Raw genomic sequence first — 26291 nt, 5'->3', positions numbered from 1 at the left:
TATGACGATAACTAAATATTATAAATAAAAAAAGAACACCAACTAGCAATCAGAAGACATAATGAAAACTTAATTTCACTAGGTAAAGGTAAAGGTTCCCCCGCACATGCGTGCTAGTCGTTTCCGACTCCAGGGGCCGGTGCTCATCTCCGTTTCAAAGCCGAAGAGCCAGCGCTTGTCTGAGGACGTCTCCATGGTCATGTGGCCGGCATGACTAGACGCCAAAGGCGCACGGAACGCTGTTACCTTCCCACTGGAGTGGTCCCTATTTTTCTACTTGCATTTTTACGTGCTTTCGAACTGCTAGGTTGGCAGAAGCTGGGACAAGTAACAGGCGCTCACTCTGCTACGCGGCACTCGGGATTCAACCTGCCAAACTGCCGACCTTCTGATCGACAAGCTCAGCGTCCTAACCCACTGAGTCACCGCGTCCCTTAATTTCACTAGACACTTGCAAACTCAAACTTTCAATTGAGAAACTGGTCATCCTAAACCAAGTCAGGTCCAAAACTGCCAGGGAATTCCTAGAAGCCTGGCACTCTGACAAATTAGCTGTCGATAGACACATAGACATAAACAATATCTATATGCTATTCAAAAGAGACAACCAACAAGCTAAACAGGGAACAGAAAGACCAAAACACCTCGTCACCAGCAATCAATACCCAGATGAGCAGCCATTAACACCAAAATTAACATTAGACTAACAGTCAAGAGGCAGACAGTACCCCAAACAAACTAACAGTAAACAGCCCAACCAAGGAACTATGAAGACCACTCCTATCAATATTGAAAGGGCAATCCATTAGAATATATAATGAGAACAAGCCCATTCCTTCTAACACTGATGATGTCACCTAGTTTGGCAAAGAAACGTCTGCCAGAAAACAAGCAACCTCAGAGAGCACCAAGGACCCCTCATTTCAACCTGGAGCTACAATTTAATAAGAATTATTATTTTATTATTAAACATTATTTTTATTATTATTTAATCATTTAATAAGAATTTATTTATTTATTTTATTTATTCGGTTTATATACCGCCCTATTCCCAAAGGACTCAGGGCGGTTTACAAGGCAAAATTTAAAAACAATCCAATATAAAAATTAAAATAAATTAAATAAAAAAAAAATTAAATCACAATTTAAAAATATTAAACCCCTCAGTCCAGTTAAAGTTAACCCATAATCGTTTAAAACACTAAAACCTTTTATCAGATGCATTGAGTCAAAGCTGGTTTTTCTACATAAAAGAACAACTTATCTCTGATTCTAAAGCCCAAATTATGAATACTTAACTGTCAAAACTGCAAACAGAATATTTAAATCATAATGTCTTATTAAATTTAATGGTGGAATTAAAGCCTTTGATTTCATCTTCTACAGAAAACAATGGGAATTTATGACTGCTTAAGTGTAGCAAACTATATAATCCTGGACAAGTATAAATAGCCCATCTAGAGGGATCTATGTTCAATACTGTGATATGCAGGTTCTGAGGTTTTGCTGGTAAAAAAATACAGGAAACCAGAAGTTGCCTTCAAGCTTTACGTTTTTTATTCAGCTGAACAAAAAGACGGGCTCCTCTAAATGAGAGAAGCCCCGAATGACAAGAAATCCTTCTATTTATTCTTTCTGGTTACATAAGCAGGCCATCCAGCAAAGCTGACACACATATGATAACGATTTCACCCACCGAGTCTGGCATACTGTAGATAACAGAGCAGAAGTATTTATTTATTTGTTTTATTTTATTTTATTCGATTTATATACCGCCCTTTTCCCGAAGGACTCAGAGCGGTTTACAGGGCAAATTATTTTTTTTAAAAAAAATACAATATACAGATTAAAATACAATTAAATTAATAGCCCCAACACTTTAAAATTGAATTTAAAACCTTAAAAACCCCTCAGTCCAGGCCGGCCAGCTCAAATAGCCAGGTTTTTAAGTCCCGGCGAAACGAACGAAGGTCAGGGGCGATCCGGAGTTCCACCGGCAGCTGATTCCATAGAGCAGGCGCGCCCATCGAGAATGCTTTCCCCCTGGGAATCACCCACCGGCACTCCTTGACCGGTGGGACCCTGAGGAGGCCTTCCCTGTGGGAGCGCACAGGACGATGGGAAGTTGACTCTGGCAGCAGGTGCTCCCTAAGATAATTCGGACCCATGCCATTTAGGGCTTTATAGGTCATCACCAGCACCTTGAATATCACCTGGAGGGCAAACATGTAACAAGTAACAAACATGTTCCCTTTTGGGTGTTTCCCTAAAGATATCGTATGTTCTTGGGTGGGTTAGGACATTGAGTATTTTCCTTGCTGCCTTTCATGACTCTGCATCCAGGACTTTGCAAGAGCCCAAAGACAGTAAGGCCATCTGCACATTCATAAATCAATCAAATAAATAAATAAATAAATAAATAAATAAATAAATAAATAAATAAATAAATAAATAAATAAATAAATAAATAATTGATATTTCCTATACTGTCCCCTAATTCCGGGTCAACAAGTGTACATTTCCAGGATAAATTGCATCAAACCAACTGAAATTTATCTCTGAGAAGACTGATCTAATGTTGGTGGTCCTTGAAATAAACAACAACAACAATAATAATAACAGTAACAACAACAACAACAAAGTGGAAAATTAGACTTGAAAATAAAATTAAAAAACTACGAGCAGATGTCAGCAAATTGAAATACTTGAAAGAAGGAAAACTAAAGAACGAAAAGCTGAAAAATAGTTTATACAAAAAATATAACCTGGAGAAAGAAACAATAACAGTAATCATGGAAAAACTAAAACAGTGTGTAATAAAAACAGCAAAGAAAATTGAAAGATATGAAGGATGAATAAAACAATACTGTGAAAATGTCCAGTTCAGAATAAACCAGCACCTCTTCTATCAGTCACGTGATAAAAATCTAGTCCAAACTACTGTTTTCCCATATAAACAAAAAACTTTAAACTTTTGGAAAGAACTATTTATTTATTTATAACTGTGGGAAAACCCAGTGGAACATAATACAACTGCCTCCTGGATCAAAGATATCAAAAACCAAGCAACATGACACAAAATGGAGAATATTGTAATAACCATCAATATGGTTGCAAAACAAGTAAAGAAGGTCAAGAAGTGGAGTGTACCTGGCCTGGACGAGCTGGATGCATACTGATTGAAATTTGTAGCTGTACTCAGCGTGTGGTCCTCAATGGAACCACATCTACATGAAGGGAAGTGTGCAGTGCAGTGCCCCAGGGCTCTGTTCTGGGCCCAGTGCTCTTAACATTTTCATCAATGATTTGGACAAAGGGATAGATGGGGAACTCATCAACTTTGCAGATGACACCAAGCTGGCAGGAATAGCCAACACTCCAAAACACAGGATTAAGATACAGGAGGATCTGGACAGACTTGAACACTGGGCGCTATCTAACAAAATGAAATTCAATGCTGAAAAAAGCAAGGTTCTACATTTAGACAAGAAAAACCAAATGTACAGGCATAGTATAGGGGGTACCTTGCTCAATAGTAGTAACTGTGAGACGGATCTCGGATCCTAGTGGACAATCACTTAAATTTGAGCCAGCAGTGTGCTGCAGCTGCCAAAAAAGCCAACACAGTGCTAGGCTGCATTAATAGAGGAAGAGAATCAAGAACACATGAAGTACTAATACCACTTTACAATGCCTTGGTAAGGCCACACCTGGAATACTGCATCCAGTTTTGGTCAACACGATGTAAAAAAGATGGTGAGACTTTGGAAAGAGTACAGAGGAGAGCAACAAAGATGATTAGGGTACTGGAGGCTAAAACATGTAAGGAACGGTTGCTGGGATTGAGTATGTCTAGTTTAATGTCAAGAGGAGGACGAGGGGTGATATTATAGCAGTCTGTTTTCCACATTTTGGGTTTGGTGATTAATTGGCTTCAGCACCGAGCTAAGAGGGTGACATGATAGCAGTGTTCCAATATCTCAGGGGCTGCCCCAAAGAAGAGGGAGTCAAGCTATTCTCCAAAGGGCCTGAAGGCAGGACAAGAATCAACGGATGGAAACTCATCAAGGAGAGAAGCAACCTAGAACTAAGGAGAAGCTTCCTGACAATGAGAACAATTAACCAGTGGAACGACCTGCCTCCAGAAGCTGTGAATTCTCCAACACTGGAAGTTTTTAAGAAGAGACTGGACAGCCATTTGTCTAAAATGGTATAGGGTTTCCTGCCTGAGCAAGGGGTTGGACTAGATGACCTCCAAGGTCCTTTTCAACTTTACTATTATGATTATGATTATGAAATACCTCACCAGCCTCCATCACCACATGGCCACTCAGCTTAATGAAATACTTCAAAATGCCACAAGTGAAAAATGGTTAAAGGCTGGTCGAACATACTTGATAATGAAAGACCCTGAAAGAGCACAGAACTAAGCAACTACTGCCCAATTACATGTCTGCCAACAACGTTCAAACTTTTTACAAGAATACTGGCAAATTCAGTATTCAATCATCTGATGAAAAACAGTTTGTATCCTGTAGAACAAAAAGGAAATTATAAAAAATCAAGAGGAACAAAAGATCAGCTGCTCATTGACAAAATGGTACTCAAAAATGCAAAACGATGGAAAATGAACTTAGATGTGGCATGGATTGATTACAAGAAGGCATTCGACTCATTACCTCACAGCTGGATTAATGCGTGTTTTGAAAACTTTGGAATCAGCAAAAAATATCTGTACATATTTTAAAGCAAATATTCAAAAATGGAAAACAGTCCTAACAGCAAATGGGGAGAACATTGGTGAAATCAACATCAGACGAGGAATCTTCCAAGGAATCTCACTTTCACCACTACTATTCAACATCACATTAATTTCATTGACAATAAACTTATGAAACACAAACCTGGGATACCACATTTCAAGCCAGCATGGCAAGATAAACCATCTACTATACATGGATGACTTAAAACTGTACTCGAAAAGCCATACTGAACTTGAATCGATACTCAGTGCAGTTCAGCTGTTTAGCAGTGACATCAGAATGGACTTTGGACTTGGAAAATGTGCTATATTATCCATGCAGCGAGGAAAAATGGGAAAAATAGAAGGAATAGAACTGGGAAATGGAAGTATTATAAAAGCACTAGCAAAGGATGATGGTTACAAATATCTAGCCATATTGGAAGCAGATAACACCTTGAATGGAAAAGTCAAAGAGTCAAGGCAAAAGGAAAACATCAGGAGAGTCCGCAAAATCTTAAAATCAAAGCTGAATGCTGGAAACATAATTAAAGCCTTTAATACATGGGTGATATGCTACCCAGTGATACGCTACCCAGCTAGAATTATCAACTGGACATTGTCTGAACTGGAAAACCTAGATCGGAAAACGTGTGAACTTTTGAATATGCACCACGTTCTACTTCCACGAAGTGACATTGACAGATTGTACCTCCCAAGAAGAATAGGGGGGCAGAGGGTTATTGCAAATCCACCAAACTGTAGAAGAAGAAAAATGAAGTTTGAATGACTATGTGAATCAAAGTACAGAAAAATTGCTGCAGGCTGTGAAAACAGAGAGCATTATAAAAATAACAGAAACAAAGGCAGAATATAAGGAAAAATGGCTGGATGACAAATTAAATAGATGGAAAACCAAAGCTTTGCATGGAAAGCATTTGAAAAACATTGAAGGAAAATGTGATAACAACTTCGACAGCCTACGCTTTCATAAAGACCACTTCATGTGATCTTGATTCTATCCCTCTATTAATGCAGCCTAGCACTGTGTTGGCTTTTTTGGCAGCTGCAGCACACTGCTGGCTCCTATTGAAGTGATTGTCTACTAGGGACTCTGAGATCCCTCTCACAGTTACTACTGTTGAGCAAGGTCCCGCTGGTAAGAGATTGCCGGCGGGTGACACCCAGGGATAGGGCCTTCTCAGTGGGGGCGCCTGCCCTCTGGAACCAGCTTCCAGTGGAGCTGAGGACTGCCCCCGACCTCCTATCATTCCGCCGGGGCCTGAAGACCTGGCTCTTTGAGCTCTCGGGCCCAGGCTGAGGAGTAATTTATTTTAATCGGGGTTTTAATTGCACAGGGTTAAGTTTAATCTTTTTTAAATGGGTTTTAACTTTTGTATTGTGGGTTTTTAATTTCCTGTAAACCGCCCTGAGTCCTCAGGGAAAGGGCGGTATATAAATGCAATAAAATAAAATAAATAAATAAATAAAGGTACCTCCTATACTATAACTGTGCATTTGGTTTTTCTTGACTAAATGTAGAACCTGACTTTTTTCCACCACTGAATTTCTCTATCAAAACTCCATCTTGTCTGCAGGGGCTGAGTTACATATAAGTCAAATATCCAACTTCACCTTCATTCTCAAGTCCATCTCCGTGGAGACACAAACATGTTTTTTTCAGTTTCTGCTGTGCAAACATATCTAGTAGTAATTGGGTAGGACATTTGCTTTTCTTTGCAATTATCAGCACAACCGTAAATGTGTCCCCTGTGGGTTTCTACTCACAAAGATCTTCCAAGATAAAACCTGCTTTAAAAAATATCCTTAGACCTCTCCCAATGGGGCAGGACATGGCATCTCGCCTTGTCTTGCAAAAAGCTAACTCCTGGGTTTGATGAGATTCAACTTTGGTCCCAGCTCAGACAGATATAAGGGGAAACATGGGTGATAAAAATTTGCCACAAAGTCATCCAGTTGGGATGGCCTGTCTCTCTTGGGTTAAAGCTCTGCTGAGATTTCAAGGGCTACCTGCAACTTGGCTTCTCCATAAACCTCAACATATGATGTAGGAGGGAAGTGGAGCAATAAGAATGATTGGGCTGCTTCTCCTCCTCCTTCTGCTCCTCTGGTTCCTGCCTCCAACTACTGCAAAGAGGATGCAAACCATATGTGTGTTGACAACATCTTTGCAGATTCTGGAGGACTATTACAGGCCTGGTGATCTCATTATTGGTGGGAATTTGCCCCTGGCAACCACTGTTTTATCCTTCGACAGCCTACGCTTTCATAAAGACCCATTCCAACATCGTTTATCAATTGTGTAAGTTTCACCCGGAGTTCAAAGATGTAGATGAATGCTTTCTTTCTTGGGGATCCAGGGACTTTGTTTTAGAAATACTAGTCCTGATGATGTTTGCAATGCCCTAGAGTAAATCTTTGTATTTTTTAAAATAAAGAACCAAGCTCATAAAAGTGGATAGAATTCTTAATCTTTCTAAATCTAGAATACCTCCTGATGAAAGTGATGAAGCATAAAAAGTGAGGAGGGAGAACACATTACAAATTGTGCTGGTCTGTCTTTTCATTGGCCTATGACAGTAATTTGTATAGAAAGTCATGGTGGATAAGTCAAATACAAACACAATCTTTTACAGTGCAAGATATGAGTTGTTGGAAACAACATGGGTGGTAAATAAAAAAATAAAATAAAATAATAAAAAAACACAAAAGCAAAACTCAGTTATGGAACCAGCAGTGCTCACGAACAATGGCTTTTAGGAAATCTACACTGTGACTACCACTGGACTTTTGTGCAATGGTTACCTGTCCTGAAGAAACTTATCCAAGAGAGAACAAAATGGATAACTGCTAGAGGAAAAATTAGGAAGGATTACAGTCACCAGAGCAAAAGGAGGAAGGGAGGGATAATAGAAGTGCATAAAATGATCTGTGATTTGAATGGACAGTTTATTTAAGGAAGATCCTTTAAAAAAATCCATTCCCAATGAAACTTGGGAGTTTGGTCAGAAGAATATCACAAAAGACCAAATCATACTCCAACAGCATTTGTGATTTTCTTAGTAATGTTCCCCGATTATTTTTTCTCACTATAGAATCAGGCCCAAGAAATACCAGCAGATCCTGGCCTTGGTGTTTGCAGTCACAGAGGTGAACAAGGATATGGTTCTCCTTCCCAACATCACAATTGGCTTCCTCATCTATGACAATCACCAGATGGAGAGGAAGATTGCCTTAATCAGCCTCTCCTTGCTCTCCACACGAGGCCGAACGGTTCCAGGTTATCAATGTGACAGGCAGGACACTCTGTTCTCTGTCATTGGAGGTCTCAGCTCCAAATCCTCAAGGCAGATGGCCTCCATCTTCAGCATCTACAAGGTCTCACAGGTAAGGAGGCCTCTTTAGATACAATTATGGAGTAGACAAAGATCAGAAGCACATAGATAAACCAACAATGAAACTAAAGGTAGTTTTTTTAAATTTTATTTATTTTTTATTTTAATCCCATTTATATCCCGCCCTTCTCCGAAAACTCAGGGCGGCTTACAATCTAAAGCACAAATCAATGTGCTTAGCAATAGCCTTCATTCTATGTATATGCCTGCTTATTAGGGCTTTCACCGCCCCCCAGCGGCATTATTACAAAGTCAGCTTAATTGCCCCCAACAATCTGGGTCCTCATTTTACCTACCTGGGAAGGATGGAAGGCTGAGTCAACCTTGAGCCTGGTGGGACGCAAACCTGCACTAATTGCAGGCAGCTGGTGTTACTTAAGGAGGCATTAGCCCACTGCTCCACCAAGGCTCATGTTTTGGGGGGCACATCATGAGTTTGAGACTCTTAGTTTATATCTGATAAAAGGGTAGCCATCCTTTTAGTACTATTTATTCTCTGAATCAGATGGATGGTTTCTTCTCTTGTCTTCTGACATATCACAACCAGTCAAAAAGTGTAACTGATGGCTCTTCTTAAGAGGGGAAGAAGCTTCAACTTGCCATTCAAAGTGAGCCAGTCTGATGGTTGGGGCAAAAGCCACACAATGTTGACCCCCTAAAGGCAACATCAACCTTTACATTATCTTTGAAAGAAGATTCTCATTTTCTCCAGCTTGGTGTTGGCTTTGAGTTCTCACAGGGAGAGAGAACAGTTTATCCATCCTTCCTCCGTATTAATCCCAAGGAATTTCCTCAGTATGTGGGTATAGTCCAGCTGCTCCTGTATTTCCGGTGGAACTGGGTTGGGCTTCTGGCTCCTGAAGGTGATGATGGAGAACATTTTATTTCAACTCTGACGCCAATGCTCGAGAAAAAGGAGATCTGTCTGGCCTTCACTGAAAAGTTGAAATTGGATTTTCTCGTTTATACAAAGTTGAAATTTCTTCATATTTTCAAGACCTGGTCTAAAGCTGAAGTGATTATTCTCTTGGGAGATTCCAGTAGTATTACAAATGTACTGGTGGTAATGAATGTTCATGAACAATTGACAAAAACATCATTTTGCAAAGTTTGGGTCTTAACTTCCCATTGGAAAGTTAGTATGGTGGGATCCCAAGACCTATTGAAAGATATAAATCCCTTCCATGGAGTTTTGCATTTTAGAGACCACACTGGGGATATCTCAGAATTCCGTCATTTCGTCCTGTCTTTAGACCCTCTGAACCCACAAGAGGACGTCTTTCTCCCGCAATGGTGGGAAAGGGTCTTTGAATGCAAATTCTACAAACCAGATGAAATTGTTCCACACCAGCAAAAAGCATGCACCGGAAAGGAGAATTTGCAGAATCTGCCAACGTATGTATTTGAAATAGGCATGACAGGTGAAAGTTACAATATCTACAATGCCATTTATGCTCTGGCACATGCATTGCATGCAATGTATGGTTCAGGACCACAACCAGCCCTGTCAAGGCTTGGAAAGAGGATCTCAAAAGTCTGGTCATGGCAGGTAATTTGTATGACTTTTTATCCAGTCCTCAAATCTTTAGACAGGAAGCTTCCCACATGCATTTCTTCAATGGCTGATTAAATGTCCACATGCTAACATGTGAATGCAACTCAGTACAGAGTAAATAGGCAATTATTTGCAAACTATGATATGAATTAAGTGCATGGTTTTGTTGAAAAGAGATAGAGGGGAGAAAAGAGAAGTAAACCAAACCAGTTGTCCATAAGATCCATAGAGGAAAGATTTTAGGTTTCAAGGAGTGAACATCAGAAAGAGGACTTTTCCTTCAAGAGAAAAATAGCAATATTCGTGCATTTGTGTGAGATGCTTCAAGAGGCCAGTGGGTGCTCTCAGCCAGTTGCAGGACTGCTTTGAAACCACTGACTGGAGTATATTTGAAGAACAAGATCTAAATTCATATACAGATGCCGTACTCTCTTATATTAGAACGTGCACTGATAGCGTAACAACGGCTAAGTGCATTAGAGTTTACGGGAACTGTAAACCCTGGATGACTGCAGAGATACGAACACTCCTGAGAGCCCGGGATTCTGCCTTTAAGGCAAGGGACAGGGACAGATACTGTTGTGACTCAGGGCCAGCCTGTGGGCCCGACAGCCGGGTCCGATGTATCGGAGGACTCAGATGTGGGGGAGGAGGGAAACGAACCGGCTGATGATGATTTGGAGACTTTGCAGAGTCCTCAGCCGGGAACCTCTTCTCAGCTGTGTGAGCCCGAGAGTGCGGAGGATGATGACCCACAGCTGGCCCTGTTCAAGGACGCCCGACGCAGGAGGCAGACGAGCAGGGACAAACAAAGGAAGGCTATGGGACTCCTCGGGAGGAGGCACAGGGAGACCACGCCCTGAGCTCTCTATAAAAGAAGTGTTTGGGGAGGGGCTAGTTGCTGAAAGCAACTTTTTCTTTGAGAAGTCAAGCTCTTGTATTTTTGTAACAGTGTAATTAAAACTTGGCAGAAGCCTTTTGATCTTGGACGCTTTCCAGACTCTTCCTTTGATTAGGGGTGCGAGAAGAGGGCTGGTTTAGAACAGTTTGCTTTCAGCCACCCACCCCTTAATACTACGATGGAGCAGCTTCTTGCCGAGAATGTCCAGCTCAACCAGCAACTCACCTTGCTGGCCACTCAGGTGGCACAACTGCAGGCTCAGGTACATGCTGCCCCCCCACCCAGGAGGAAATGTCAGATAGCTATGCCGGATAAATTCGCTGGTAATCCAGAACTGTTTCCTGCCTTCCTGGGACAATGCCAGCTTTATATCAGCGTGAAAGCAGCTGATTTCCCCACTGACCGAGATAAGGTGGGATTCGTGTTGAGCCTTCTGTCGGGAGATGCAGCTCGTTGGGGCACGCCTCTGTTGGCACAGCCTAGCCCTTTGTTGGATAACTTTGGGGGGTTTTGTGACCATATGCGCCTCATGTACGAGGACCCGATTAAGGCACAGACGGCCACCCGACGCCTGAAAGCTTTGAGGCAGGGTCAGCGCCCTCTACAGGCCTATATCAGCGATTTCCGGCTGCTTAGCCAGGATTCCGCCTGGAATGAGGCTGCGCTCGTGGATGCCTTTCAGGATGGCTTGTCAGAGGAGATGTTGGATGAGCTGGCCCGCGTGGACATTCCCTCAGACCTGAATGGGCTGATCCATCTTTGTCTGCGGATCGATGCCCGGCTGCAGCAGCGTAAGAGTCGCCGTGCCACCCCACAGACCCCTGCCGCCCCTGTTGTGCGTGAGCCCCCGGTCCAGAGGGAGGAGCCAATGGAGCTGGGTGCCGCCAGGTCCCGTCTATCGGTGACGGAAATGGACAGACGACGATCGGAGGGGTTGTGTTTTTACTGTGGGGACCCTGGACATTTGGCTGCTTCTTGCCCAAAGAAGCGTCAGCGGGCGTCAGTGACCAAGCCTGCCCTGAGAAAGTCCCCTGCTTTGTTATCGGGAAACGGCCCGAGCCCGATCTAGACGGTGTGAAAGATCGGGCGACCCACAACATCCACTCCGAGCGACGCCGTTCCAACGGTGCCTGTGAACCTCCACGGCATTTGATTTTGGAGGCACGTCTGATCCTCCCTGGCAAGTCAGAGGGGATTCCAGTCCATGCCTTAATTGACTCTGGGGCTACCACTAACTTTATGGATTCGGCCTTTGTGGCCAAATGGGCTGTTCCCCAGTGTCCAGTGGATCCGCCCATGCTTGTGGAGACCATCGATGGTCGAGTGCTCCTGTCCGGGCCTATCACGGCCGCCACGCAACCCGTGTGTATGGCCATCAGTACCCATGTGGAGGCCATTCAGTTCTACGTCACTTCGGATCTGCACTTCCCCGTGGTCTTGGGACTGGCGTGGCTCCGGGCGCATGATCCACAGATCTATTGGTCTCAGAACTTGGTCACCTTCCCAAGTTTGCAGTGCGTGGACCACACCCGCCATATCTGTGCCGGCCAGGTGGAGGGTTCCTCAGGGGTTTCCTTGCCTCCCGAACTGTCCGACTTTGCTGACGTGTTCAGCGAGTCAGAGGCGGACCAATTACCCCCGCACAGGCCCTACGACTGCTCCATTGACCTAGTCCCTGATGCGCCTCTCCCAGTGGGGCGTTTGTACTCCATGTCGGAGCCCGAGTTGGCTGCATTGCGGGACTTCCTGACGAAGAACTTGGCTCGTGGTTTCATCCGGCCCTCGTCCTCGCCAGTGTCTGCGCCCGTGCTCTTCGTCAAAAAGAAGTCGGGCGAGTTACGGCTTTGCTGTGACTACCGGAAACTCAACGCTATCACGGTGCGTAACCGCTACCCGCTGCCCCTCATCCCCGAGCTCTTGGACCGACTCCGGGAGGCTAAGATCTTCACGAAACTGGACCTGCGTGGAGCTTACAACCTCGTCAGGGTTCGGCCGGGTGATGAGTGGAAGACGGCGTTTGGTACTCGCTATGGACATTTCGAGTACACGGTGATGCCGTTTGGCCTGACCAACGCCCCCGCTGTGTTTCAGCATTTTATGAATGACGTCTTTCGGGATCTGTTGGACCAGTTTGTTGTGATTTACCTGGACGACATCCTGATTTACTCCCCGTCGCGTGAAGCGCATCATCAGCATCTCCGTCAGGTCCTGCAGCGCCTCCGGAATCATCGGCTGTTTGCCAAGTTGGAGAAGTGCCAGTTCTACCAGGTGACCATTGATTTCCTGGGTCACCGCATTTCTCCTGAGGGCATCGCCATGGAACCGAGTAAAGTTGAGTCATTGCAGAGTTGGCAACCCCCGCGTCGCGTGAAGGATATTCAGCGACTTCTTGGATTTGCCAACTACTATCGGACATTCATCCCTGGCTTTGCTGCCTTGACAGCCCCCCTCACCCGGCTCCTGCAGAAGAAGACTCGGTTCCAGTGGAACGCCCCCGAACAACAGGCGTTCCAAGCTCTGAAGGACGCCTTCATGAAGGAGCCCATCTTGAAGCATCCTGACCCGCAACGGCCATTTGTCGTGGAGGCGGACGCCTCCGACATTGCCATTGGGGCCGTGTTACTTCAGGCAGCGACGCCCAACGGTACCCTTTTCCCTTGCGCGTATCACTCACGGAAATTGAATCCCTCGGAGCGCAACTATACCATCTGGGAGAAGGAGCTGCTGGCCATCAAGGCGGCGTTCGAGGCTTGGAGACATCATCTGGAGGGGGCGCGGCATCAAATCGAGGTCCGGACGGACCACAAGAATCTGGAAAGCCTGCAGACCGCTCGGAATTTGAACCAACGCCAGATCCGGTGGTCCCTCTTCTTTGCGAGGTTTGACTTCCGGGTGCGGTACATACCAAGCGGGCACAACCAGAGAGCGGATGCTCTGTCCAGGAAGCCCGAGTACACCCGAGTGGAAGACAAGCTTCCGCCCAGGACCGTGATCCCCGTCGAGTCTTTTGCTGCGGTGCGGGAGCCGGTGGATATACGGGCTCGGATCCGGGAGGCGCAGCAGCAGGAGGCGTGGGTGGCTCAGCGGAAGGAAGAGGTGGGGCCAGATTCGCCTTGGTCGGTCACGGATGGACTCCTGTATTATCGTGACCGGCTCTATGTTCCAGGAGGGCCACTCAGGGGACTCGTCCTCAGCCAATGTCATGATAACCCGGCTGCGGGGCATTTTGGCCTGTTCAAGACTCTGAACCTGGTCTCCCGTACATTCTGGTGGCCCCGAGTCCGACACGATGTCCAGTCTTATGTCACTTCCTGCGTCCCATGCAGGCAGGCCAAGTCAGCGACAGGGGCCCCGCCTGGTTTACTGCAGCCTTTGCCAACGCCCAAGAGACCCTGGGGGGCTGTGTCCATGGACTTTCTGACGGATCTACCCCCATCCTCCGGCTTCACGACAGTGTTTGTGGTGGTGGACATGTTGACCAAGATGGCGCACTTCATCCCCTGTCGCGGCTTACCGTCAGCTCGCGCCACTAGTCGCATGTTCATCCAACAGGTGTTCCGGCTGCACGGCCTTCCCGATAGAGTCGTCTCCGATAGGGGGGCCCAGTTTACAGCCCGCTTCTGGCAGGAGTTGATGCGGGCGTTGGACATTAAGGTTTGCCTCTCGTCCGCGCATCATCCTCAGACCGACGGGGGTACCGAGAAGGTCATCGGCATTTTGGAGCAGTATCTGCGCTGCTACGTTAACCTGCAGCAGGACAATTGGGTGGACTATTTGGCCATAGCCGAGTTTGCCTTTAACAACTCGCAGCACACCTCCACGCAGATGACACCGTTCTTGGCCAATGTGGGTTATCACCCTCGGTTTTTCCCCCTTTCTCCCGTGGACTCACCGGAGCCGGCAGCGAACGAATTCATGGCGGAGTTACAGGCGATCCATCGGTTGGTGCGACGGCAGCTGGAGAAGGCCAAGGCCGACTACAAGAGGTTCGCCGATCGGTCGAGAAGGGATACGCCTCCATTATCGGTGGGGGATCGGGTCTGGCTGTCCACCAGGAACCTACCATCCACTCGGCCGGCGAGGAAGCTGGACCACCGTTACCTTGGACCGTTCCCAGTCGAGGCCGTCATCAACCCGGTCGCCTATCGTTTAACTCTGCCACGTTCCCTGCGCGTGCACCCCGTCTTCCATCGGTCCTTGTTGGTCCCCGAACAACCGGCTTGTCCACTTCGCCAAGCGGAACCTCCCCCATCAGGACCTCGTGATGGCGACAGCACCCCCGAGTACGAGGTCGCCAGCATCAGGGATTCCCGCTGGCTGAAAGGTCGCTTCCAGTACCTGATCGAGTGGAAAGGGTACGGGCCGGAGGACTTCACATGGGAAGACGCGACCGCCGTTCATGCCCCTGCGTTGGTGACTGCTTTTCACGAACAGTTCCCATCCCGACCGCATCCGGATCGGCAGACCCGGGGGAAGGGCCCTGCGGTGCGGGATAGTGTTGTGACTCAGGGCCAGCCTGTGGGCCCGACAGCCGGGTCCGATGTATCGGAGGACTCAGATGTGGGGGAGGAGGGAAACGAACCGGCTGATGATGATTTGGAGACTTTGCAGAGTCCTCAGCCGGGAACCTCTTCTCAGCTGTGTGAGCCCGAGAGTGCGGAGGATGATGACCCACAGCTGGCCCTGTTCAAGGACGCCCGACGCAGGAGGCAGACGAGCAGGGACAAACAAAGGAAGGCTATGGGACTCCTCGGGAGGAGGCACAGGGAGACCACGCCCTGAGCTCTCTATAAAAGAAGTGTTTGGGGAGGGGCTAGTTGCTGAAAGCAACTTTTTCTTTGAGAAGTCAAGCTCTTGTATTTTTGTAACAGTGTAATTAAAACTTGGCAGAAGCCTTTTGATCTTGGACGCTTTCCAGACTCTTCCTTTGATTAGGGGTGCGAGAAGAGGGCTGGTTTAGAACAGATACAGAGAGACCAGGGCAAATCTCAGAAGATTGCATTAGGATGGCAAAATAACTATACAAAGAAAAGGTGGAGAACCATTTAGCAAACAACGATCCGAGGCAAGTATGGCAGGGACTGCAGCACTTGGTTAAGGGCAGCACGAGGAGCATGGCAAACACCAATGCCTCGTTGGCTGAGGAGCTGAATATCTTCTTCGCCCACTACGAGGATAAAAGACCAGACCCCGTAGCCTTTGCTGGCCGGCCTTCTGACTCTCAGCCACTCACCTTGTGTGAACACCAAGTGAGAGCTGTATTGAAGGCTGTGAATCCCAGCAAAGCCGCAGGCCCAGATGGGGTGCTGGGGATAGTGGTCAGGAATTGTGCCGATCAATTATCAGGGGTCCTGACAAGGATTTTTAACATCTCCTTGCAAACGGCATGTGTACCATCGTGCTTGAAGGCAGCTACCATTGTCCCAGTCCCCAAGAAAACTGCAGTTGAGTGCCTGAATGACTACAGACCTATTGCATTAACGTCTGTAGTCATGAAATGCTTCAAAAGATTGGTTCTCCAACATCTTAGGACATGCCTCCCACTGGACTTTGATAAACATCAATTTGCCTACAGGGGAAATAGGTCGACAGACGATGCCATAGCTACTGCTTTACACTCTGTAGCAAGTCATCTCGAGAAGCCTGGAAGTTACGTCAGGATGCTTTTTGTTGACTACAGCTCGGCTTTCAACACCATTTTGCCGAGCATTCTCATCGAGAAGCTGACTGACTTGAAATTCTCCCCCGCCATCTGCGATTGGATTCAAGACTTTCTTAGGGATTGGTTACAAACAGTGAGGGTCGGCTCTGCTTTGTCCACCCCCCTGAAGCTTTGCACCGGCACGCCACAGGGATGTGTGCTTAGCCCCTACCTGTACTCTTTATACACTTATGATTGTGTATCATCTGACCCATCCACTGCGATAATCAAGTTCACAGATGATACAACTGTGGTGGGTCTTATTACAGGTGGGGATGACACAGCATATAGGGCGGAGGTACAAAAACTATCCATATGGTGTAGTAACAACAACTTGCACCTAAACATTGGCAAGACAAAAGAGATGGTTTTAGACTTACGGAGAAAAAAGGAGGAACCTGCCCCACTTTACATCGGGGAGGACTGTGTAGAGAGAGTTTCCTCCTTTAAATTTCTGGGAGTCTACCTCTGTGAAGATCTGACCTGGAAAGTTAACACAACCCAGGTGGCTAGAAAGGCCCAACAGAGGCTTCACTTTCTTTTTTTTTTATTAAATTTATTATTTAAAAACATTGGACACAGTACCAGCGAGCTGACAAACCTTTTTGTCTACAATGTTTAAATATATATATATATACATGTATATATGTACATCAAAAATACACTTAAATACACTTAGATTACAAATCGGTGAAATACCACAATATTTAAAACAGTGAGCTAGTCTGTAAAACCTAATAGAGACCTTTCTTTTTATCCATCCAAAGATACAATTTGTTCCAAATTCTATAATAGTCTGATTGATCTTTATTCTTTAATTCCAAAGTTAATCTGTCCATTTCAGCGCAATCCCAAATTTTCCTAATAACCTCTTTTTGTCCTGGGATCTCATTCTTTTTCCATTTTTGCGCAAATGATATTCTAGCTGCTGTGATAATATGGATCGTTAAGTATAGCACATCTTTAGGATATTTCTCTTTCGTGATTCCCAACAAGAAAAGTTCTGGACTAAACTCCAGATCTTGTTTCAATATTTCTTTCAGCCAAATCCAAATCATTCTCCAAAATTTTTGTGTTTTACTGCAAGACCACCACGTGTGGAAGTATGTGCCTATCTCTTCAGAACACTTCCAACATTTGGGAGATACTGTTGTGTACATTTTTGCTAAGCGGGCTGGGGGGAGATGCCATTGGTAAAACATTTTAAATAAATTTTCTTTATACGATGAGGCCAGTGTTATCCTTTTATTCCTATCCCAAATTGTTTGCCAAGTATCTAGGTCGATGTTATGTCCTAAATTGTTAGCCCAGATCAACATGGGGTCTTTCACTTGCTCTTCAAACAGCTTATATCCCAAAAGTAATTTATAAAAATTCCTTATTTGTTTAGAGTCCGGTCCCAATAATATTTTGTCCAATGCTGTTTCAGAGGTATATATCCCCCATTCATTTTTATCCTTCCTAAATCTCGATTGGATTTGTAAGTAGGCCCACCAATCGAGTTTTATACCTTGTAATTCTAGTTCATTCCTAAGTTTCAATTCCCCCTCCTCATTCAGAATATCCTTGTATGAGATTATGTTACCCAAATCAAACAGATTTGGGTAAACTATCGCTTCAAGGGTGGATAGCCAGACCGGTATTTTGGTGTAATTGTGAGATCTAATTTTTTTCCAAGTATTGAGTAGCGCTTGCCTGATCCGGTGTCTTTGAAAATGCGAGAAAAGACCTTGTTTCTCCGTCCATAGGAAAGCATGCCAGCCATATTGCAAATCGTGACCCTCTAAAGTTAATAGTCTTCTATTTCTCAAGATTACCCATTCTCTAATCCAGCTCAGGGCCGCGGCGTGGTAATATAATTCCCAGTCTGGCAATCCAAAACCCCCATTTTCCTTCGTGTCTTGTAAATATTTCAATTTAATTCTTGGTTTTTTCCCCTGCCAAATAAAATTTAGTGATAATTTATCCAAATTTCGAAAAAATTTAGAGTTGAGTTGAATTGGGATATTCTGAAACAGAAACAGGATTTTAGGCAGAATATTCATCTTAATGACAGCGATTCTTCCCAATAATGAGAGTTTTAGGTTTCCCCATCTTTCCAGGTCACCTTTTATTTGATTCACTACACTATCATAATTATCCTTTTTGAGTGAAGTGCATCTAGCCGTAATGTTAATCCCTAAATATTTTATTTTCTTGACTATTTCTATATCCGTGATTTCGGCCAGATTACCTTTTTGTTTATTGGTCATATTTTTAACAATCATCTTGGTCTTATTTCTATTTATTCGCAGTCCGGCAACCTCACCATATTTAGATAATTCTTCCAATAGCTTTGGTCCCGTCTGACATGGATCCTCCATAATAAAAACTAGATCGTCCGCGAAAGCTTGCAATTTAAAGGTTTCCTTTTTAATGGTTAATCCTTTTATCTTTGGGTCGTTTCTTATAGTTCTCGTTAATACTTCAAGAGTCAATATAAACAGCAACGGTGATAAGGGGCAGCCTTGCCGTGTTCCCTTTTGAATTTGAAACTTGCTAGATGCTTCCCCATTAATAATTATTTTTGCTTCCTGATTGTCATAAATTGCCCTAATTATATTTATAAATTTTTCACCCATATTCATAAAGCTAAGCTGTTGGCACAAAAAAGACCATTTAACATTGTCAAATGCCTTTTGGGCGTCTAAGAAAAGTAATGCCATCTGTTGTTCGCTATGTAATTCATAGTACTCCAATGTATCTAATATTATTCTAATGTTGTGCTTAGTGTGTCTCTTAGCGAGAAAACCATTTTGATCTGCGTGTATGAAATCATTCAGAAATCGTTTCAATCGTTCCGCTATAATTGATGTAAATATCTTGTAGTCCGAGTTAAGAAGTGATATGGGTCTGTAATTTTGGATTAATGTATGGTCTGTGTTATCTTTCGAGAGGCTTCACTTTCTTAGGGTCTTGTGGAAGAACAGGGTAGAACAACGGCTAATGACCCTCTTTTACTGGTCTGCTGCATCAAAAGATAAAGGTTGAATCTCTCTGGATGGTGACGTGACAAATCATGGCAGTTGGTTCATTCCACGTGGCTTCACCTGGCCAGACCTGGTTCCTGCATTCTGCTCTCTTTGAGTAGTAGTTAGAGAAAGTTAGTGCAATTTTACGTGGTTGTGATAGAAATTAATCACTCCTAAAATGCACCTGTCATTTACAATACCTGGAGCCAAGGGAAACATTTTAAAATGCATGTAGTCAGGTATCACAGGAGCAAAACTATGGAATGAAATTTGGAGTGTGGCATTAAGATCTTTGTATGAGGGATCATTCTGGTAAAACTAGAGTAGAAGAAGCCATGATGAAAAGGTCCAATGATAATGCTCTCTCTTTCATGGAGGAGAAGTCAAAATTTTGATATTACTCCTGATTGACTGGAACTCATCATTGCAACTCCTCTAGGTTCTTAGACATACCCCCATTTGCCCAGGTTTGCCTGGTGCGCCAGTTGCACCCCTATCTGGACCGAAATGCCCTACGTACTGTCACACATGCACTTGTTACCTCTCGGATAGATTACTGCAATGCTCTCTACATGGGGCTGCCCTTGAAGACCACCTGGAGGCTTCAGCTGGTGCAGAATGCGGCCGCGCGGGTAGTGATAGGAGCATCCCGATACTCCCATATTACACCCCTCCTGTGTGAGCTGCATTGGCTACCAGTTGTCTTCCGGGCGAGATTTAAGGTGCTGGTACTTACCTTTAAAGCCCTACATGGCTTAGGCCCGGGATATTTGCAGGACCGTCTGCTGCCGGGGACGACTTCCCATCGCCCAGTGCACTCACACAGAGAGGGCCTTCTCAGGGTGCCATCGGCCAGACAATGTCAGCTGGCGACCCCCCAGGGGGAGGGCCTTATCTGTGGGAGCACCAGCCCTTTGGAACCAACTCCCCCTTGAGCTTCGGATGGTCCCGGACCTCCGGTCCTTTCGACCTCAAAACTTTCCTCTTCCATCAGGCTGACCTGGATTGACAATGGGTTTTTAAATATGTTTTAATTTTTAACTGTGTAGTTAATTTATTTTGGGGCTGTTATTTAATTCTTTTTTAATTTTTGTATTGTTGTTTTTTATTGTTGTTAGCCGCCCTGAGTCCTTCGGGAGATAGGGCGGCATATAAGTCCCCAAAATAAAATAAATAAATAAATAAATGTCTTAAGATGATTGCCAACAAAGTAATAGCAACAGCAATACCACTTAGACTTATATACGCTTCACAGTGTTTTACAGCCCTCTCTAAGCAGTTTACAGAATCAGTATATTGGGTCCTCATTTTACCAACCTTGGAAGGAAGGAAGGCTGAATCAACCTTGAACTGATGAGAATCAAACTGCCAACATCCGGCAGTCAGCAGAAGTAGCCTGCAGTACTGCATTCTAACCACTGCAGCACCAGAGGAAAGAATGATAGAAGACATGATACTTCATGCGTAGCTCTCAGCCAATTTTTCCAATTTCTGAAGATTTCTTTTCTTTCAGATTCTTTACTATTTGAGGACCGTTCAGTTCAACAACAGTGCTGGAGACGAAGTCTCTTTCTCAGAAAATGCATTGGGTTCTGCTCATTTTGATATTCTCAACTGGGTTTTCCTCCTCAATAAATCTTTTGTGCCCATGAAAGTTGGGAAAATAGATCCTCGGGCTCCCTCAGGCAAGGATTTCACCATAAACTCTGATGCCATTGTCTGGGCCACAAAGGTGAGCTGCAAGGAAATGTTGTAAGTTCAGGAATAGATTCATTCTCTCCTCCAGGATGTATAACATCCTTCTAACTTGAAAAAAGATCAGTTGAGTCAGAAAATATGAAGTCATTTGGTGAATAACTTGCTTTGGATGTAGCAGAATTTAGGTTTGATTTGTGTCAAACCACAAACGGTTGGGATTGGGAAGAATGTCTGCTTGAAAGCCAGGATGTAGTCAGGAGATACAGCAATGAGTTCCCTAGATGCTTTCCATTTAGTTGGATCCTCATGATTCTTTGTTTTAGAAAAGCTGTGGCTCCATGTCATGAGTCTAACTTTGCAACCCAAGATCCCAGTTCCAATCTCCAGCATCCATTGGTGGGTTGGAAGTGCCTGAATCCTCCAGGAGCTGTTCCTGGTTTCTGGCAGACAATGGTGAACCATTTCATTTGGTGACATACTATAGAAAGAGTAAGGGATGCGTTGGCTCAGTGGGTTAGGACGCTGAGCTTGTCGATCAGAAGGTCGGCAGTTTGGCGGGTGGAATCCCGAGTGTCGCGTAGCAGAGTGAGCGCCTGTTACACATCCCAGCTCCTGCCAACCTAGCAGTTTGAAAGCACGTCAAAACGCAGGTAGAAAAATAGGGACCGCTCCGGTGGGAAGGTAACAGCATTCCGTGTGCCTTTGGCGTCCAGTCATGCTGGCCACATGACCATGGAGACGTCCTCGGACAAGCGCTGGCTCTTCGGCTTTGTAATGGAGATGAGCACCGTCCCCTAGAGTCGGAAACGACTAGCACGCATGTGCGGGGGAACCTTTACCTTTACCTTATAGAAAGAAATAGGAAAATGGAATGGAAATAGGAATGTGGAAATGAGTTAATGAAGGATGTTTATTGCTTAGGCAATCTCAAACATTTTTCTTTTCTTTCTTAGAAGAAGCCCTTTGCCAGGTGTGGCATGAAGAGGTGCCAGGCTGGAGAGAGGAAAAGGGTTCCAGAGATTAAAACAGTTTGTTGCTACCAATGTGACACTTGTCCAGAAGGGACCATTTCTAATCAGACAGGTAGAGCTGATTTCAAACATAGATCTTCCAGATCGGGGAAGGCATTCATTAGAACAAAATATTTTTTGGCATTCTTGTCCTTTTTGGTAAGATTGGCATGCACTCATAATTCCTGATCCATAGAAACTTAATGCATGGTAGTTTCAGGGCACAATTTGTGATTCCCCGAGTTGCATTTCCACTCCTACTGTAACATCCAATCGGAAAAACCAACATCCAACCTTTTCCCAAAAGAGTGGGGTGTGCAGTTAAAGTTTCATTTTTTTTATTATTTAGGATGTGCTTCTTCTGCCAGCACTATCAATTTTACAGAAAATAGAGAATTTATATCAATCAATAAAGGATAATATTTGTAGCACAGGGTTGAAATGAGGGTCTTGGTTATTTTCTTGCAGATGTTTAATTACCCAGTCTAGGTAACATCCACAGTGCTAGTAATCCTAACACTGATGAAGATGTTATCTAGTTGGATAATGAAACATCTGCAAGAAAACCACCATGCTCAGAGAGCACCAAGGGCCCCTCAATCTATATCTTTGTCTACCTATGTCTGTGAACCTATCCCTGCAAGAAACGACTGAGGGAGATCTGAAGTACAAAGCAGAGAGTTTAAAGCAAGGATAACTAGCCTATAATATACACCTAAACAAAACAGCAGCATTCCTCTCTAAGAGATCTATCAATGTTCTGGGGTTTCCAGTATAAAGTGGGGGGGGGGAAACTGTTGGCAGTCTCAGATTAAGAGCCACAGTAATCGTGGAAATTCCCAATGATTGATCAGGAAGCTGGAGCTGAAGAAATCCTTCTCTCTTACTAACCTATCCCAAGGATCATCATGAACAAAGGATGATTAGCCCTTTTTTATGCCCCCTAAATTGTCCAGTGGTTCCTTTCATGACTCCTTTTGAGGATTGGCCACAGCAGGAAGAGGACAGCCATATCATCTCTGTGGGAAGGATAATGCTCATGGCAGACCCCCCCCCCCGAGATCCTTAAAGAACGATTCTTCATTTCAGATGCTGCTCACTGTGAACCCTGCCCAAACGATCAATATCCCAACAAGGACAAAGACCATTGCATTGCCAAGAAGATCCATTTTCTTGCCTATGAAGAGACCCTGGGATACACCTTAGTTTTTCTTGCTCTTTTTCCCTCGGTGATCACATCTGCAGTCCTGGTGATTTTTTATAAACATCATGATACACCAATTGTCAAGGCCAACAACCGAGATCTCACCTACATCCTCCTGGTCTCCCTCCTGCTCTGCTTCCTCTGCTCCTTCCTTTTCATTGGTCAACCAAGAAGGTTCACCTGTCTCTTCCGACAATCTGCCTTTGCCATTCTCTTTTCTCTTGCGGTTTCCTCTGTGTTGGCAAAAACTGTCATGGTGGTGCTGGCCTTCATGGCCACTAAACCAGGGAACAGGACAAGGAAACTCTTAGGGAAACCACTGACCAACTCCATTGTCATAGCCTGTCCTCTGGTCCAAGTACTTCTTTGTACCACCTGGCTGGTAACCTCTCCACCATTCCCTAACATGGACTTCCATTCCTTGTTTGGAGAGATTATCTTAGAATGCAATGAAGGCTCAGCATTAATGTTTTACACTGTCTTTGCCTACCTGGGTTTTTTGGCCCTCATAAGTTTCACAATGGCATTTCTAGCTAGAAAATTGCCTGACAGTTTTAATGAAGCCAAATTCATTACTTTTAGCATGCTGGTCTTTTGCAGTGTTTGGATCACTTTCATCCCCACCTATCTCAGCACCAAAGGGAAGTCTATGGTGGCCGTGGAGATCTTCTCCATTTTGGCTTCTGGAGCTGCTCTTTTGGCTTTTATCTTTTTCCCCAAATGCTACATTATCCTACTGAGGCCCAGTCTGAACTGTAGAGAGAATATAACAAGAAACAAGAATATCTAACCAATGCAGGGATTGGCTGCATTTAGATTCTTCTTTGAGTTAAGTCAGTAGACACCTGCAAATCACCCAGCCCTGTTGAAGAGGAAATATACTAAAATAATTGTGAAACAAATGTATTCTAGTCCTTAGAACAGACACTGATCAAGGAAACCATAATCCTGTTAGCGTAACTGCCCGTATTCCCCGGTAACTGTCTTCAAGAGGAATGTACTAAAGTCCTTGTTTAAGCAAACATATTCTTGTCCTTAAGGCAGATGATGATTGGGATAACCATATCCTGTCTGTGAAACTACACGTACTTCATGTAATTTTCTTTTGTAAACTGTTGTCTGATAAGAATGTGCAGGATGTAACCTTGTAAGTAACAATGTAGAACAATGTATAACTAGGAATTAGAGGTGTATAAATATGTCTGCTCATGAGCCCTTTGGGGTTCAGACATTTTGCTTTGTTTAAGCCTTCTGAACCTGCGCAATAAAACTTTCCTTTCCTGAAGAGCTGGCGTGAGTCTCTTCTTTCTACAACACTGTGACATGTAGTGGTTTTAAGGAGATAACTAGCACATTGAATTGTACCTGGAAGGAACCTGAGACCTAGTATAGCTCATGCAACAGAAGTATAATGTGGACAAACTTAGAAATGCCCAATATTGTGAGCATCACTTCATTTTGGACCAGCTGTAGTTTTCAAGGGGTCTTCAAGGCTAGCCCCAAGGGGAGAACATTGCAGTAGTCCAATGAGTAATTGCCAAGGCATGACTGACTTTGAGCAGAACCACCAGTGTTGAATAACATACAATTTGTATGCCAATGATACTATCTCCCTTTCCATCAAATGTTCCGTATTCACCAGAGATTTTTACCTTCCAATGGATTCTCATCAAGCAGGGCCAAAAGGAGGTGATGTCTTTGTTTCTCTCTTGCAGATGGGATAAAAAGTATGGAGTAACTCAGAAGGCAGAATGAGGACACAATGAGCTGGGCCAGAAGGCAGAGTAGGAAAACAGCTTTGTCAATCTCCAGCTCACCAAGAGAAAGCTATTGCAGATGAATAGCAGGGAGTAACCCTTCCCCCACCGATCCTTCATTCGCCCAACCTGCTGGAGCAAAAGCGGCCATGAGTCACCGTCCCCAGCTGAGTTTTGTTTCTCTTCCCAGATTTGGGGTCTAAGAGCAGTGGGGTCACCTCTGCTCAGGTTTCTTTCAGTTTGGGGTCCCGTGTGAACCCAGAGAAGGGTCATTTCAGCACCCAGGTTCTATCCCTTGCAGAAATTCAGTTTCAAAGCCTTCACTAATGGCTGGACCAGTGTCGTGAATTCTCACAAAAAGTCTACTTGGTTCAGTTGGGCAGCGTAATTAAGTGCTAAACTTGGGGATAGTGTTTTCATGGACATATAGGAGGAGGGCAGGTGACAAACAGGCCATGCTCTGTTGCAATCCACCCCCTGCCCTTTTGCATGTGTGTCCTGATACTGTTTGCCCGTGCAAGAAGTGCAGAACTTGCATTGTAAAGAGGAAATGCTTTTTCTCATGATTCTGAACAAAGCTTTGGCCAAACTTATGGCATCTTTGTAAATCCCAGAGATGTTCTCTCAGGCATCCAGATCCCATCAGGGATATTCCAGATGGTTGTCTCTTCTTAAAGGTACTTACCTTTAAAGCCCTACATGGCTTAGGCCCGGGATACTTGCAGGACCATCTGCTACCGGGGACAACTTCCCATCGCCCAGTGCGCTCACACAGAGAGGGCCTCCTCAGGGTGCCATTGGCCAGACAATGTCGGCTGGTGACCCCCAGGGGGAGGGCCTACTCTGTGGGAGCACCAGCCCTTTGGAACCAGCTTCCCCTTGAGCTTCGGATGGCCCCGGACCTCCGGTCCTTTCGCCGCGACCTCAAAACTTTTCTCTTCCATCAGGCTGACCTGGATTGATGATGGGTTTTTAAATATGTTTTAATTTTTAATTGTAGTTCATTTATTTTGGGGCTGTTATTTAATTCGTTTTTAATTTTTGTATTGTGGTTTTTTATTGTTGTAAGCCACCCTGAGTCCTTTGGGAGATAGGGCGGCATATAAGTCCCAAAAATAAATAAATAAATAAATAAATCTCCAGTGATGAAGCCCCCACAACTTCTGGAGGCAAGCTGTTCCATTGGTTCATTGTCCTCACTCTTAGAAAGTCACTCCTTAATTCCAGGTTGCTTCTCTCCTTGATTAGTTTCCTTCTGTTGTTTCTTGTCTTGCCGTCTGGTGTTTTGGAAAATAAA

At 44.5% G+C, this 26291-nt stretch overlaps 1 protein-coding gene across 1 annotated transcript in view; it reads left to right on the top strand.

The window, feature by feature from the left end:
• The window catches only part of LOC310632251 (vomeronasal type-2 receptor 26-like), a gene marked incomplete at both ends in the record, with an annotated part of 28634 nt that extends 4607 nt beyond the window's left edge, over positions 1-24027 (top strand). Inside the window, 4 exons of the mRNA XM_083349323.1 lie at positions 7858-8149; positions 20839-21057; positions 21977-22106; positions 23123-24027. Coding sequence (XP_083205449.1) covers positions 7858-8149; positions 20839-21057; positions 21977-22106; positions 23123-24027 — 1546 coding nt within the window. The remainder of the gene's footprint in view (positions 1-7857; positions 8150-20838; positions 21058-21976; positions 22107-23122) is intronic.
• Between the last annotated feature and the right edge of the window lie 2264 nt (positions 24028-26291).

The sequence above is a fragment of the Vipera ursinii genome, assembly GCF_947247035.1.
Source record: "Vipera ursinii genome assembly, chromosome: 1".
NCBI lineage: Eukaryota > Metazoa > Chordata > Lepidosauria > Squamata > Viperidae > Vipera > Vipera ursinii.
The sequence above is the reverse complement of the archived record's forward strand: the minus strand, read 5'-3'. Positions and strand labels throughout refer to the sequence as shown.